Source organism: Corapipo altera, unplaced genomic scaffold (assembly GCF_003945725.1).
Source record: "Corapipo altera isolate COAL_440 unplaced genomic scaffold, ASM394572v1 90, whole genome shotgun sequence".
Taxonomy (NCBI): domain Eukaryota; kingdom Metazoa; phylum Chordata; class Aves; order Passeriformes; family Pipridae; genus Corapipo; species Corapipo altera.
In genome coordinates this window covers 1,150,010-1,167,112 of record NW_020884990.1, presented here as the reverse complement: position 1 = coordinate 1,167,112, position 17,103 = coordinate 1,150,010, and the positions used below count along the sequence as shown (strand labels likewise).

Genomic DNA, 17,103 nt, shown 5'->3' with positions numbered 1-17,103 from the left:
AGTACACAGGACATAATTATTACTTGTTACAATCAAGCTGTATCCATCCTGAGCTGCAATTAGGCCCAGACTGGCTTGTTGCAGCTTGAATCTTTGCTCAGTCAGCCATTAAGTCCCTACTCTCACTATAAAAAATTAATAGGTATAACATGAACATTTAAGAGGATCTGGCTACTGCCCATATACCAGCTACAGGCTTAGAACACTGTGCTAAGGGACTTAGCAAAAAATCATGCAACAGTTTTCAGTAGGAGCAGCTGTGAAACCATCTCTTGAAGCTTCTCTGAGTCCTGTCTAGGGAGTTTGCACAACAGGTGATGTAAGTTTGTTTTTTTTTTTTTTTTTTTTTTGCTGGCATGAATAGTTTGAGGATGAGGAACCCGAAAGGTGTTTTAACCATTCCATTTATAGGAGCTGAAAACCATCTACACCACCTGTGAAACCAGCTGTAAAACACGCCGTGAGTTCAGGAGCAGTTTTATCTGAAAGACATAATAGAAGGACAAAATAAAAGCATCACCATTCTATGAGATATCCTTGTTAAGAAATAAAATACATAAAATAGTCCATTCTTCTGACAATGCATCCAGAAAGGTGCATTCATGCCATTAGACCTTTATGGATGTTATTTCTAACTCCTGATCTAAGCTGTAACCACTAATTTTCACACGAAAAATAAAGTCCAGAAGAGAGTAAATCCTTGATGGCTAAAATTACAGGGTTCTGTGTCATGCCTGAGCCAGAACCTCTAAACAGAGAAATTCATTCTTAGAAATTAAAAACCCAAACCAACCACATTATTTCAAAATATGAACAGGATTTTGGATTAGGTCAGGTAATATCTGAGGGGATGGAAGTACATGAAACTAGGCTGGATTTTGTCCCCACTGCAATCAATATAGTTCGTTGCTTTTTTGCCCCTCTCATTAAGTCCAGAGAACAGCTAAATACCACTCATTATTGTACAAACAATATTAGCACTCCAGCAGCTTCAAAGAAACTTCTATTTTTGCCTGAGACTGACAATTCCTTTCCTCTCCATCCTTTTCTGAGCATTTGTTGCAAAATCTCCAGAAACAGAATTTTTAAGCAGCAACAAAAATAGTCAGCCCCTCTGCTAGTGCCATGAACATCTTCCTTTTATTTTATAACAGTTTTGCCATCCAATAAATTGAAAGCATTCTATAGGCATTGATTGTTCAGGCTTCACAACACCTTTTTTTCCCCCCTGATGTTAGGGACAGAAACTGTAATCCAAGAAGGTTGAGGGACTTGTCAAGGGTTATGCAGTAGAATCAGAGCTGTACTTCAAGGTAACTCAGCTCCAAGTACTCTCCTTCCTCTCTGTAAACCGAATCTTCAGTTCAACAATCTGTTGGTGAGCAAAGTTTCCTCCCACCCCATCCCATTTTAGTCCTTCTGCATTAATCAGTTATATTTGGGTTTGTCCTCAGGCTGGAAAGGCTCTAGAACCAAAGTTTTAGTGCACAATGTGTAAATAGCTGCTTCCTGCCACTCTAGATGGCCACAGCTGTAACAGCCCTGGGGTTAAAAAGAGTACAAGGAGGAATTTAAAGAGGAAAGGGCTGTTTGTTACTCTGCTGTGGTTTCCTGGATACAATCAACTCACATGTGTCTTGGTCTCTTCATAGCTCACTGATACTTAGCTGTTAAATTGGGTCAGGGAACTGTCTGGGGATTAAAAGTCGTGGGTGAACAGGAGACATACTGCTAGAACTAGTGTGTCATGACTTCTCAGTGATCAGTTATTATTTAATTTTGGGGTGTGGTACTCAAAAATCCTAAGGACCAAACTTAATTGCCGTTAAAACACACCCAATGAGATTATCATAGCAGGGAGTGCTGAATGATTTTGAGTTAAGAGTTGAGTTTAAAAGAATTCCAGTAAGCTGGAATTCAGGCTTCTAAATATCTGTCTCTCCTTGTGATTTTCTACTGACTTCAGTGCTCCAGTATGCAAAATTGTGTGTCACAGCAACACTTGTCAGTTTGTACCTGAGGAAATGCTGGACCAGAACCTCTCCCTATGTTGAGATTTTTCTATAGTGAAGCTCCCAAAGTTACCCAAGAAGGGCTTGTTCTTTTTCCCTTCTAACATTTTTCACACCATCAGGTGCTTTAGCTGAAAATTTGTGGACAGTTTGGGAGAACGTTCTGCACAACTTGTGCAAGGGAAGAGTTTCTTAAGACTGAAATGTTGTGCAGCTTTCAAGCAAAGAGTTTTTGCTGGTGGGACAGTCCATGTGCACCTGTGGACTTGCAAAGATGGAGATTTCATCCCCTATGAACTTTTATGATCTGGAATGTGTAGTCATCCAGCCTGGAGCAGACTTCAGGCTCTCAAAGGAGCAGGCTTTTCTGTGGCTTTGTGGCATCCTGGGTGTTGGTCAGTTGAAATCCAGAGCTCAGTCAAGGTGCTGCTCAGCCATTCCAGAAATGAACTTCATTTTAGCTCCTTGTGTGACTGGTAGATGTTGTCTACCAAGAATTTAGGTACTAGTACCCATTTAAAGACAAGGAACTGAGGTATCAAAGAGACTGGGTGGATTTTACAAGATCATGTAGTGATAGGAAAATAGGGAATGGCTTTAAACTGAGAGAAGATTTAGATTGGACATTGAAAAGAAATTGTTCCCTGTGAGGGTGGGGAGGCCCTGGCACAGGTTGCCCAGAGAAGCTGTGGCTGCCCCTGGATCCCTGGAAGTGTCCAAGGCCAGGTTGGATGGGGCTTGGAGCCACCTGGGCTAGTGGAAGGTGTCCCTGCCCATACAGGGGGTGGCACTGGATGGGCTTTAAGGTCTCTTCCAACCCAAAGTATTCCCTGATTCAGTGATTTCTCCCTTTCAGTTATTCACCTACAAAGTCACACCAGCACCACTCCGGCTGGGACTGGAGATCCTGGAGCCCCTGGTCAGCCCCCAGAGGTGGGGGGAGGACCCAGATGAGGCTGGTCAGGTCTATTGAGGCCTGTGTGTGCACTCAGAGACTTGACAGCTAATTTCTTTCCCTCAGTAGGTTCCTTGCAGGAACAGATTCACTTGTTAAGGCAGAAAGACTGTAATGGCAATCTGGGGATGCTGCTCTACATCATCAACTAAAACACATAAGAATCCGTTTGCACAGGAGGATGAACTTAGATTAACGCATTTAAAAAGTGCCTCAGGGAATTTATACATCATGATTTGGGCAGCAAAGGAAAAAAATCAGGTCTTTTACAAATATCAGGCATTGAAACAATTACCTGGGCACGCCTGCCAGGCAGCACGGGCTGCACGGGTGAGGGAGATGGCACTGGCTGTGCTGGGAGGCAACAGAAAGCACATGGGTCCATCCAATTCCAGCCTCACAGGCACTTGCAGGAGTGGAATTCTGCAGGGACAGAGCAAACACCCAGGCCCACTCCATGGGCAAGAGCTGGAACCTTCAGCAAGCAGCTCTCACGTTCCAGACAGAGCTGGAGATGATGGCAGAGGTCGGGCTGACAGATACTCTCTCTTTCTGTGTTTTATTTTTACTCCTCTGCTCTGAAGGCTGGGATGAGGAAAAAATAGCAGGATTGTTTTAAAAAAATATTAAAAATCAGACATCCTATTTGTTCTCTGTTTCAGCTTTTGAGGATGTAGTTACAGGGGTCGTGTCCTTGTCGTAGAGAGGGGAGAATAAAGCTCAAATCTGGCAGTGGATGAAGCTCTGTTTGAACAAAGGAAAGATGTTGATTTAGGGTGCATGTAGTCAAAGCTGATACCAGGACCTGATGTGAAGACCTTCCTTATTTTTAAGCCTGGAATGTGAAACTCACTTAAAGGATTTTAGACATAGAATTCTTTTCTCCTTTCAGATTTTTTTTTTTTTCAGAAGATCGTAGCTCACAATGAATAACAAGAGAACAAGGTGATTCAATCCTCCTTGCTGAAAATCACCTGGTGACAAAGATACTTTTTGTGTCCAGGGGGTGGCACAGGCTGGACCCTGGAGCTCCCGTGTGTTGGATCTGATGGCAGGGGGAGCTCACCATCCTCCAGCCTGGTCCTTGGTACCAGCCTGGGCTAGTGGAAGGTGTCCCTGCCTGTAGCAGGGGGATGGGCTTTAAGGTCCCTTCCAACCCAAACTATTGGGTTCTGTGATTCCAACTCCCCAAACTCCTGTTCTGTTTCTTTGTGCTACCAAACGTACACCTTGAGTCTCTTGGTTTTGGGACTCCAAATTTGAGAGGGTTAAACCTCTGCCCAGCATCTGACTACGAGCCCAGGACAGAACAGCCCACCCCAGTCCACAGATCCTTTTGCTATCCTTCAGGAAGTTCAGCTGGGGAGAGTTTTTTCCCTGTGGATTTGTGTACCCTCCTTTGAAGAGCAGAACCCCCTGTGATGGCTCCGAGCCCAGAGCAGAGCACAAGGGAGCTGCTTTTTTGCTCTCTGCTCTACCCTCCTCCTCTGTAGCTGATACTGATTGCAGCATTTTCTGCTCTTTTCTTCCACAGCACATCATCATCAGCTTCGTGGCTCTTTCATTTACACTGGGCTGTGTGAGAATTCCAAGGGCAGATGCCTCCCAGGTCTCATTCATTTAAAATTGTTAGCAGTCGAAAAATTGCTCCTTGGGAAAAAAAAAAAAAAGAGTCACTACTGATAACAAAGTAGGTCCTGTGGTTCTTTACAAAGGTGGGCAACATGATCATCACACTTCAGATGGGGAAGTGAAAGCAGAGACACATAAAGAGATAAACCCAGGGTCTTAGAGCAGATAAGAGCAATCTCTGAGACGCAGGCTATTACTTTATTCTTTATGCAAAATGTCTTTCCATTTTTCAGTGTCAAAATACCTTTGGAAAAAAAAATGGTCTCCTGACTTATCTTGCCTTCTCTGAGCTTCACTGTTCCCCATCCTGCTGCAGTGGAGAAAATGTTGCTTCTCACCATTGATTTAAAGTTGTAGCGATCCCACTTCATCACGGAGGATCCTAAATTTTCCACTGAGAGCTGGGATGTTTCATCATTTTCTTGGAATTCTAGTGAGCATAAAAAACGAAGGACTTCAGAGAGATCCTGGTCTTCTGCATTTCCACTGGCAGAAGGAAATCTCTGTAGGATCTCAGACCAAAGCCTCAGATACATCCCAGGCTTGTGGAGTAGAGAAATATTGAACAAAACCCAACCCTGATCTTATTAAATTATTGTACAGTTATTGTACAGTTATTATACAGTTATTTACTTTGATTCTTGGGAACTGCAGGTAGATGTGGCCCAAAAAAGGTACTGATGAGGCCTAACATCAACTTTATTGAGTCTTCTATAAAATATTGCTCCACTAGTGAAGCAGTAATTTAGCAGCTCTGTCTCTGCTGTGTATCAGCACATCTGTTTTACAGGAGACTCTCACCTCTTAGAAAAGAGAAGGCTGCCTGCACTGAGGGAACCACAGATTTCTTTTTCTACATTTTCCACTTTAGAAAGGATTTAAACTTACTGATATGCTTTTTCTTGAGCACTGCTGTGCACACATCTGAGCTGGCTGCACATTATTCTGTATATCTTGGTTTACATGGTTTATCAATTAATGTTCTGTAAGCAAATCAAGCAGACATTCTGATTTGCACTGTTTTAGCTGTGTTAGTGGGTTCATAAACTACCCATATGTAATTATATGCAATTTTTAATGTTAAAAAGTATTCACGTAGAAAAGAAAGACTCGGGTAGGTGAGGTTTGCCCTACAATATGATGAAAAAAAAAAGACAACAGACACCCTGTGTTTTTGTTCACAGCCGAAATTTGTCCCAGTGACCGCAATGTTGGCATTGCACTTGCCAGCACTATATTCTCTGGTGACATAAATACATGGATTTTGTCAGTCTTCAGCACCTTTACGTGTTCATGAGAGCTGGGACTCAGCTGTGGTATTTTCAGAAAGTGCTGAGCCAAATTCCTTCTGCGCTGATTTCAGTGAGGAGACGAGATTTCTGACGAAGAAGAATTTAGCCCACTGAGCTCCTCGAAGTCACTCTGACCTCAGAATTTAGAAGAGGAAGGACTAAAAACTTAAACAGCATTTACAAGTGTTAGCTGGGTGAAACCACGGGGATAACAGACAGCAACTGTGCAGAGCATCTCTATGTGAGGATTGTCCTCTAAGCCAGCACTTCAGTGACAGTCTGTTGACATGACAGCTTTTATGGCAGAATAAATATTGCATCAGTTGTTCTCTGAAGAATGTCTTCTCCACCTGAAAATCTACCAGCTCTGTTACTTAAAAGGTGTTTTAGTTCCCCCCCCCCCTTTGTCTACAGCGAATTTGATTCAGATTGATTCTTCCCTGGAGTTCTTTGATGGCTGTTGGAACAGTAATCTTTGTATGTTCCATAGGCCTGTAACAGTCTTTGAAAAAATGTTTTCAGGGCATTTGCGTTCACTAGAGAATTTGAGCATTCAAAATTTGGAGATATTTTTCCTACTCTAATCTTCGCAAAAATCCTTTGTCTGGAATTTTCTAAATTACTTTTTTTCATAGGAAATACATGTTTAACAGCTTAAGCCCCCACTTAGCCTTGGTCTTTTCACGTTTCAGTCCCTTTTTTGTTAAATAGAGGTAAAAGTTTTCTTCTCAAGGGTACTATGGGAATTAATACTATGCAGAGTGATTTTACAGTGACTGGACAACACAGACAAGTAGATAAGTATCAGTTAGAAGTGCACACGTGATTTTACTCTCCTTAAGAACTGCCTGTATATTTATACTCTTTTGAGAAATACCTTCACAGATCTTTAAAACAGTGAGATTATTTTCTTCTGTAACTGCACAGGTTCTCTGGAGGTGTTTCACCAGTGGTTCATTTATGACACACCACGAGGTGCAGCCCTAAGGCAAGAATAAAGTCCTGGCTCTTCATTACTCCTTTCCAAGTGCTCATTTGGTCTAGTTTTAAGAAGATGCTACGTATACAAAATAATTCATTTTCCAATCCTAATATTATCATTTTAAATTCAAAAGGGACTCAATTAGTCATCATTACAGTTTAATGGCCTGAAACAGTTTGAGTGTTAATAAGTACCTGAAAAAGCAAACTCCTGCCTCTTCTCATTTAAACAATTACGTGACTTTTTCAACAGGAAAGTTTGAAATTCTATAACAGCAGTTGGTATGAAAATTAAAATTCTCATTACACTCTCTGTAGCTCCACATAATGGCAAGAAGTGATGCCCAGGGTCTGCTCATCTGTGCCAAGGATGATGAAGGGGAATGAGAACGTTGTGCAATGTATTTTTCCCTGATTAATGATAAGAAGAAACAGAAGCATTTGTGGATTTTCTCTCTGTTATCATGCAAAGGCTGCTCTGGCCTGTCTGGAAGTGACTGACATGTTTTCTCCATTGACACTGAGCTAGTTTTTAACAGGAAGTGGCAATGAAATGATGGTCATGGCATTTATGGGCCAGAAGAGCAATCTATTCCTCTTCAGTTCTGCTTCTGATCTCTGCAGACTTTTTCATGCACTGGGAGGAAGGTTACGTGGTGGTGTAACCTCAAATACATGAACTTCCACCTGTGAAGGAAAAAGAAAAGCACCAGTCTAGGAAGGTGATACTCAAACTTCATACAGCACACAAATATGCAGCTTTGTTGTGTGGAAGTGATGGCTTGGGAGTATAAGTTAAAGGGAGCTCTCTGTTGTAGACTTGTGGAATCTCATTTCAGAAGGATTTATAAAATTAATGCAGTCTGTGTTTTATGGTCATAAACAACTGCATGGCTGTGACTGCTTATGGTAACAACTCAGTGCCTGGGTAAATGCTCAGCATGAAATATGAACAGGGGCTTTCTTTACACATTTATTGTTTGCAGGATCACGTCCTGATCATGTTACAAACAATTACATCACATAAACCTTGAGTATTTCTCTGGGTGCACAGACAGGCTATTATATTCTCAGAGTGTAAATTCCTGTTGGTTCACATGAACCTCTGTGCTCCTGTGGAGGCCTTTACCTTCCAACAGCTGATACGTTTGTGATTTACACAAAAGACTCTTCAGAATATTAATGTGTCATATTAATGATTCAGTGGAATTAATGGGGGGTGCTGAGTGTGCAGTTGCAGGAGTGTCCTGTTGGAGTTATCCTTCTTTTGGGGGGCACTCACAGATCAAATTACTGGTGGTAAGGAAGAATTTCCCACCGAGTTACAAAAGTTACAGCAGTGGGCACTGTAAGAATGTCATGATCAGTGCTGATTTGAATGAGTGTGAATCAAAAATTTTGTTCCTTGTAAACCCATCAGCTAGAAAAATGAAAGCTCTCACATTCATATATTTTAATTCATTATGTGCTGTTTTGTCTGAATACTAGAAAAGATTGCTTCTAAATATATTTAGGAATCTACACGGCCTTTTGTCATTTCAGCGTTTCTGACAACCTCATGCTCTTGCATAGATGTTTTCACAAAACCTGAGCAGGATATAGAATCATTATCACATTCCACAGGTGTGGGTCTGACATATAGAGGGAAACTCTGGCTTGTCTTCACTGAGTTCCTACACGAGGGAATCAATTCTTGATTTGTGATTGGGCACACAAAAACTTGTTTAGGGTGCATTTAAAAAGTGTTTCTAGGCTGAACTCCTGGGCTGGAATGAATTGGACTGAAAGCAAAATGCTGCTGTCAGGGATACTCAAACTTGCAGTGTCTGGAGCTGGAATAACTCCCTGAACTCCTCACTGTCAACCAGAGCAGTGACTGCCCTGCCACGCTGCTTTGAACACAATAACCACAGCCTGGTAACTACAGGTTGCAGTGAAGACAAGCCACTGCCTGGCTTTTCCAAGGACATTAAAAAATTCATTCGAAAAGAAGGCAGCTGGGTCTTCTGAATCTCCCCCATTTCCTGTCCAATATGTGAACTGTGAGCTCATGCACTGCCATTGCTGAATGATTTCGTGCTGCTGCATCAGGCAAGAATTGTCATGTTGCGTATTTTTCATTAACGACTGGCATGACTGGGAAAACCCCCCCCAACAATCCCTTCCCTGATGATTTGTGAAGGTTTCCCTTCAACAGTAAATATTATCACTGATGATGTTAATGAAGACATTAGTTTCACAGCATTTGAAGTACTGAAGCACTCCACTGTTAACTAGCCTAGTGGGGTTTATGCTAATGTAAAATGTAATAAAGTAGAGGCCACTATCTCTTTAAGCTGAAAGAAAGGAAACTTGTTTCTGCTTCCAAGGGATGCCTAGTGTGTGCTTATCTAATTGACTGTGTATTTTGTCTAGGTGTTGAGGGAAAGCTAAGAGAATGAAGGCTCTAAGTCCCCAGTGGAAGCATGATATGGCGCTGCAGTGCTGGTGCTGAATTGCTCTCTCTGATGGCTCTATGGGAGTGGATAGCACTGAGTCTTCATTGCTGGGGTTTAGCGGTTGCTGCTGTCTCGGACCAGCATGTCACAAGCCCCTTCGACTGGCTCCTCTCTGATAAGGGACCCTTCCATCGCTCACAGGAATACACAGATTTTGTGGACAGAAGTCGACAGGGATTTAGCACAAGATACAAGATTTACAGGTATGAAGCAAAGGGAAAGCAATTGCAGAGATATCATCCTTAGAAGCTGTAAAATTAAGGGTTTCCTTAAGGAAAAGATTCAGTTGTGGGAACGAATCCGTAGACACCAAATTCATTGTTGAAATATATGCAAGGCCATTTGCAAGGCCACTGTCTACCACGGGAATGCTGCTTGTGTTTGTTTCTGTTTTTGATGATTGCTTATGTTGCTCTGAAAAACCTTGTTGTTTACTACCTACCTCTACTCTGTCCTGATGGCACAGTCAAAAAGTGTCCCAGGGGTTCAAACACCACCTTTGGTTTCAGAGTGCGAACGTGGATCACCTTTGATCGTGCACCAAGTTCAGCTGCTTTCAGTGGGGTTCATCAAGACGTAGGCTGAGGCTTTAAGAATGAAATTGTGGCTCTGCACGTGCTGCTGACAAAGCAGGGACTGCATGGTACAAACGAGGGCGTTTCAAAAGTGGCTCAAAAAAAAGTTTAATGTTCGTTTATACCAATGTTTTGAGGAACGGTTTTCTCTTCCCTGAGGGACTGAGTGGTAAGAGCCACCATGATTTTTAACAGAGGTTGCAGGTGTTTGGTCCATCCCAAAACTCAGCATTGGATGGCCCAGTTCAGACCTAGAAACAAAAAAACAGGGGAAGGCTTCAAAAGTATAGGTCTTGTTGAGAATCTGGGCCCTGCTGTGGAATTGGTTCAATGATTTGTTTGTAACCTGTGAGTTTCTGCTCTTTTGAGACAGCACTGGTGAACTACCTTCTTAATCACTTTGCACAGGGTGCACCTCAGTGACATCCAATAGCATTATCAAGGACATGGGAATGAACAGGAAAGTTCAGTCTAATAGGAGTGAGAAATGAGAGACCAGGAGAGATTAAGGACTGAGAAAACACATCTCTAAGCAGAGATATATTTTTGCTTCATATTGTGACATTTCCCTCCTGGCAGCCAAGAAAAAGTGGGGTAACAGGGCAATGCAGGACAAATTTTCAGCTTCCCTAATAACTGTCCATGCCATGAACACAGGCTATTTTGGTATGGGAAGACACACACTGATTTCACTGAAAACCATGAAAGAGCCTGTACAAATTTCATACCTATTTTAAGCTATTATTCTCTAGTGATACCCAGCCCTTTAGAACAAGGTAAGAATGATATATGCCTATATGTATATTATATTCAGTTCAGTGTCCAGTGGCCTGGGAGAAAAGTGCCAGCCTCAGTCTGTAAAGATTTTATTTTTGAGAAACTTGCTCTATTTTCCTTTCCCAAATACATACGGTAGAGGGCACTCTGTTGCAGGTCAATTTTTTCAATGGGCTTCTTTGCCATATACAGACAAATTAAACACATTTTGAAAATAAAGTGTGATTTGGAAATACGCTTGATGAAGTGGCTTGTCTTAACAGAACAGCATTGCCCAATATTTACTGCATTTTAAAAGCCAGCTGTCAGGACCAATAATGTAAAGCCAATAATGCAGAGACTGAGGCAGCATATTTTATTCCCATTATTCTGTATTAGTCAACACTGAACCGAAATTATCTTGCTAAAAACATGAAAGATGGAATTGTATTTCATTTCAGCTCTTACAATCGGGTCCTTGAGAATTTTTCTCCTTTCAGCCATCATTACAGCAACATTGTTAAGTTTTATAGATCTGTAATCATATCGTTAATGTTTATTTGGGTTTGTGCATAGGTTTCAATTTAATTTACACAATCCCACAGAAAGTTTTTCTCATGTTTAGTTCCATTCTCTGCCTATTCTGTTCAAGAAATGAGCTGGGAAGTCAAAAGAGCTATTTGGATCAAAAAAAGCTGCATAATTTTGATTTGGCCCTTCCAACCCAAACCTTACTGCAAAGTTTCCCCATAAAATATGATCCCATTAGGAAGCAGTGCAGAGCATGGTGACCTTGTTGCGAGCCACACGCTGCAAATTTAATCCCAGTTGCTTTGCTATGAGCTTTCCAGGGCTGTAGGATCTGGAGCCTAATTGGTCTGTTCATTCCCTCACCTGTCTTTTACCTGATGGAAATGTTCCCTCAGGGACAGGGTCGTGATTGGAATGGAGGGAGAAGGAAGAGCTCCTGCCTGCATTGGCTCAGGATTTGCATCATCAAGGAACAAAGTGGCAGTGCAGCCCCTCCAGTCCCTCAGCCCTGCACTGCAGCCCTTGAGCCACACCTGGGACCTGGCATGTAAAGATTAAGGGGGAAGGGAAGTCTTCTCCCTTCACTTTAACATCCCTGCCAGGTCAGAATCCACGGGGCTGAGGATGAGGGAGATGTACAGGGTGAAGGACTCCAGTGGGTTGCCTCCCGTTTTGAACCCTTCCTGGGAGGATCTTGGTAGCACAGTGGGGTCAGACACAAAATGACTGAAGACAATTTTATTTTTTTCCTAATATCCAATCTAAATCTTCCCCTTTTCAGCTTAAAGTCAATCTCCCTGTTCATATGGCAGCGAGGCAAAAAGCAACTGCTTTGTATCCACACCCTCTGGTCACTGTTGCCAAGTGTCCATCTGACCATGACTCTGTTACAAATTAAGGGTTGAAGCCAAAGATTTGCACCAAGGAACACGCTGATTGGCTGAGCCAAATTTCTTAAGAGAGGTCATAACTTCAGCACAATATGAATTTTAAACATAAAAGTTATACTTTGCCTTATCTCCTTCTCTGGCTTTCGTAGCATAAACCAATCGTGATGAAACAACTGGTGCATCAGTTATGGGGAGGCAGCAGTAGAAAAATCCACAGTCACCCATATTTTACTCTGTGAATTAAAGATCAGTTTTATCTGTGGGCAAACAAGTTGATTCTGGGGTGTATATGTCCACAAAGCCAAGAGTTTTCAATGTTACAGGACTGAACTGAAAGAGACAAATAATGTTTTAATCTGTATTGGAGAACGCTAAACAATTCCACCTGATGGTAACAACTTTAAGTTGGAAATGGTGGACTGGTTGTGGTGGTTATGTGGCACTCCTTACAGTGTGTTATTCTCTATAATTCTCCAGAGGAAATACCTTCCTACAGGAAAGTTAATAATTGCCACATTTTTTGGTGGCAATCATCATGCCTGATCTGTGAAGAAAAATGCCAAGAAAGCATCTGGATGGCTGCTGAAAACCTCTAGATTCATGGGAATGCTGTGTCAATATTTTATGGAAGGTGACTCCTGTAGTTCGTATCAATAAGTATTTTGGCAAGAAAAATTGAGTTTATAATTTGTTATTTAATACACAAAGGGAACGCTGTGCCTCTTATGTAAATCAGCAACCCAGACAAAGGAATTTAAATCCAAACAGAACGAGATGAGAGGTTACCAGGATGGAAAGAGTGATTGTGAAATTATGCAAAGAACCTACATTGTATCAGAAGAGGTAATTTCTACAGAGATAGGGAAGTATTCATGCTGTCAAGTAAGGTGCTGAGGAAATCTCCTCAGGGATGCTGTGGAGTTTTGTTGAAGCAAAATGATTTAAAATCTGAAACAGATGTGAAAATCAGGGGAAGGAAGAGCCTAGCTTTTTCTTTTAAGGTGGAAATTCCCCCCCCCCCCCCTAAATATTGCCAAATGAGAGCTGAAAGTGGGTACAATCCTGTCAAGGTACATGTCATAAAGCAAGGTGAACTATCTAAACCAAAAGCCATCACTGTCTTAAAACCAAACTTGTATAAACTGGCTATGAATAAATTTAGGCTGGCTATTCAAGAAGGTTTGTAATCATTAAACTACTTCTGGGATATATGAAGTTACAGAACCTTCCCAATCCTATGAATAGGAGGAAAGGTTTATAAGATATGATGTGGATGAGAGTGGACTAGGTTTTAGTGACCATTGAAATCCTTCTGAAGTAACTACACCTAACAAGTGTACAATTCCAGTCTACAAAAGGCAAAAAAAAAGGAATCTCCTGGACAAGTGAGACCAATCTCCAAGACCATGCTGGGTTTCTCTCCTGTGTTCTGAATCCCCTCGTGACTGAATGCACAGGGTAAAGTGAGCAAGACTCCAGACTGTAACAGAACACTCACTAATATGTTTTAACACTTGTGTGGGAGCTTAACCACTTAGCTTGGTTTTGGTATATTGTTTTCCCTATCAACTTATTTTTTAGCCCACAGTTCTCATCAGACTTATTGACACAGGTGTGCTCCTGAGAGACAGTGTTAGCAAAAATCCTGGGGGATTCAGTTGTGGAGGTGCACAACAATATGCTCTGATTTACCATTTTCACCCCAGCATATGGTCTGGAATAATATTTCCTTGGGCTCTTGCAAGGTTTATTTGAGCTGATTAATTTGGAATTTCAAATTATGGAGAAGAACCAATAAAAGGTCTTCTACTATGATTTTCAATCCAGTGGCTCACAGGCTGGTAACAGGAAAGAGCAGCTCAAAGAGAGGTTTTGGGATTGTGAGTTGATAAATTTCCAGTAGAAAAAACCGTATTTGTAGCCCAGTACATTTTTTAAGAATGTCTGGATCTGAAAAACATCAATGAGTTTAATTTCTGATAGTGATATACTTGAACAGCCTCTCTTATTCTAGTTAGCTGGGCATAACAAAGACATGACACCAGTTAAATGACTGGTTTTGGTGAAACTGCTTGCATAAGCAAAGCAAAATTAAAGCTTTAAATGACCATCTTTCCAGGTCTAGAAACATGGAACTGGATAATGTCCTCCAAAATCTTTGAATTTCCAGCCCTTTATCCCAAATGCAAATCCCCTTCATAGGAAATCATTTTTGTTTGAACTTTAAGACCTAAACACATATCAGGCTGTGATGCTTTACAAGTAGCAACTCCTATTATCAAAATTATATTAGTTTCTTGATCTATTTATCTGGGGATTGTGTGTAAGGTACAGGCTTGTGAACAGGTGTAAATGAGGGAACAGATAATTTAGACAGAGAAGCTTTGCATCTGTAACAGAAAACTTGGGAACGTGTTTTCAGATGAATTATAACCAGAGCCTAGTTTAGTTTACCCGAAATATTAAGGGCTGATAATTACACAGAGTGGATGTTCACAAAGGTGAAGGAGACTTTGGCTCCTTCCAATGGCACCGGGAGCATTGGGGGCCCCTAAGATGGATATCAGAGATTTGAGAGGGGCAGGAGATACAGACTGGACTCCTGTGTTGGCCTGTGCTCACAATCCCAGTAATGCAAGAACCTGGAATATCTCCACAGGTGATGATAAAAGAGATTTCCAAGGGCAATGATGGAAGAGTCTGAGCTCTTCGGGATACTTGTGGCCCAGGAAAAAGGCAGACAGATATGAGGGGCTCAGGGATGAGCAGGAAGGACCAAAGAGAGGTGGGCAGTTCTGATTCCCAAAATGTCCCTCTCTTTCCAGCTCTCTTACATATGTGAGACAGCACAGCAGAGAAGTCATCTGGGCTGGGTAAAGGGAAGCACATCACTTAAGGGCACAGGAGAAATCCAGCTCACTTTTGAGACTGAGCCACAGCATCTGCCCTCAGTCCACCTTTGAAGATCTTGGGAAAAGGCCCCATTTCCAGAAGTGTTCAAAGCCAGGCTGGATGGGGGGCTGAGCAGCCTGGGCTAGAGGAAGGTGTCCCTGCCTATGGCAGGAAACTGGAACAAAATGGTCTTTAAAGTCCCTTCCAACTCAAACCATTCTGTGATTCTATGAAAAGCATGCCCAGCCCCTGAAGAAATGTTTAAGGGAGCTGGTTTCCTGCAGAATCCTGCAGAACTCTCAGCACACCACAAGGGATTTATCAGTGAGCCCAAGCCTACAGCACTCAAAAGCCTCTGAGGTGTTTTGCCAGTGACCAGACTCAGACCTACCCCACATCCCCTCGCTGCCTTTGGTGGTCTCAGAATTGGCCTGGGGGGGTTTCAAGGCAAGGGTGGAGTTCCTGTCAGTGTGATAAAGCAGTGCCAGCCCTGGGCAGGATGGTGGGCACAGGGCTGGCTGTGCCAGCAGGACTGGGAGCGTTCTCAGGAGTCAGTTTGACAAGAACACGAGCATGTTTCAGCTTGGCAACACAAGAGAATATTGGTGCCAAGATTGCCTTCTGTATATTTTTTTTCATAACACACTGCAGGAGTCTGTGTTTTGACAATCTCTCTTTGTATTTCTCCTTATTTGTTTGGCGTATTTAATCAAAGATCCTAAAGAAACTCAAATGGCAAGAGGAGGTGAATCTTTTTTTTTTGTAAACATTATTATAATCTATTTCCAGAATGTACTCACTTTCAAAATCTAATATTTTAAGGACAATTATTAGATCAAACCTCCTACTGATATGTTTCCCTAGAACAGAGAACATTTATTTAGAGAATATGGTGTGTCATCATTTCAGTTAGTGAGTTCATAAATCATTTAAGTTGCCCTAAAAAAATTAGGATAATAGAGGCTGTAACTTAATGGTTTCATGCAATCACTGAAGTAGTATAAAAGCTGTTTAACACTAATAATAGATACATTCTTCAGTCAGCAGGGTAGACTGCCAGGATTGTGGGCATGAAATCAGGTAATTTTCATTAGTCCTTTGAAGATTTTTGGTTAGTTGGGTCTTTGTTCTTTCATTTACCCTTCCTTTTCATTTTTGTTTCAGAATCCCTGCTGGTACTATCAGTGATGTTCAAGATGTAGGGAATATCAAATGCTTACGACTTTCATAAAGGGGAAAAACAATTACTAAATTTTTTTTTTTGGTTGAAACAAAAAAAAAGAATTTTTTTTTTTTTTTAATTACTCGAATCAAATTCTTTGCGCTTTTGTTTTAACCCCCATGATGTTATTTTCTCTCACTGCTACTTGGTCAGTAACCATGTCCAAACAGAATGGCTTTCATGTTTTTCTTTGTGACCATATGTTAAGTCTATATGGGTGGCACATTATAGCTTACATAGAGAAAAATAACTGAGTAGCACAGAAACTTTGTCTGTATAAAAACCCCGTGGTATTGATTGGAATGTGTGATTCTTTGTATAGAAAGGTATTTGTGTCTCTTCCACACAGAAAAAGAACAACTGACACCAAATGTGCTCACTCAAGAATTTCTGCCATTTTCCACTGCTCTCATTGACTTCGGGTCGTGGTCGATATCTCCAAATCCAAATCTTAGTTGTCTTCTGGCTTGGATTGATTGATTCTACAGGTTTTCACAGTCATTATGCTGGTTGGGAATTTTTATTGTGTAGCTACAGATTCATTCCAGCAGAGACCCTTGTGAAGAAAAGCAATACTTCAAAATAATGTCTCGTTGCTCGATTCTCCCCAGAATCCCAATATGATTGTTATGGATAACAGTGTTCTTAAGGTCATTAATGGCTCTGTATCTCGATTCATCTTCTGATGCTCTCAATTTCTACTTTATTTATGCAACTTGAAAAGAGAAGATATTGTTACTGCCCAGACAGTTTGATATAGAGAGAGCTCTGAAAAATGCAGCCCCAGAGCCCAGCAGCAATTTAAAGTTGTGATGTGGGTCTCGTGTGCACGGCAGGGACTGCAGCTGGCTTCGAGGAGGGAATGCT

The 17,103-nt window shown here is 41.6% G+C and overlaps 1 protein-coding gene across 2 annotated transcripts in view; it reads left to right on the top strand.

Annotated features, from left to right (window-relative positions):
* The window catches only part of LOC113958185 (BMP/retinoic acid-inducible neural-specific protein 3), a 179,252-nt gene that overhangs the window by 7,787 nt on the left and 154,362 nt on the right, over positions 1–17,103 (top strand). For both annotated transcript variants that reach the window (XM_027666292.1, XM_027666293.1), the window contains exon 2: positions 9,288–9,573. In XM_027666292.1, the coding sequence (XP_027522093.1) occupies positions 9,338–9,573 (236 nt within the window). In that variant the 5' untranslated portion in view covers positions 9,288–9,337. The remainder of the gene's footprint in view (positions 1–9,287; positions 9,574–17,103) is intronic.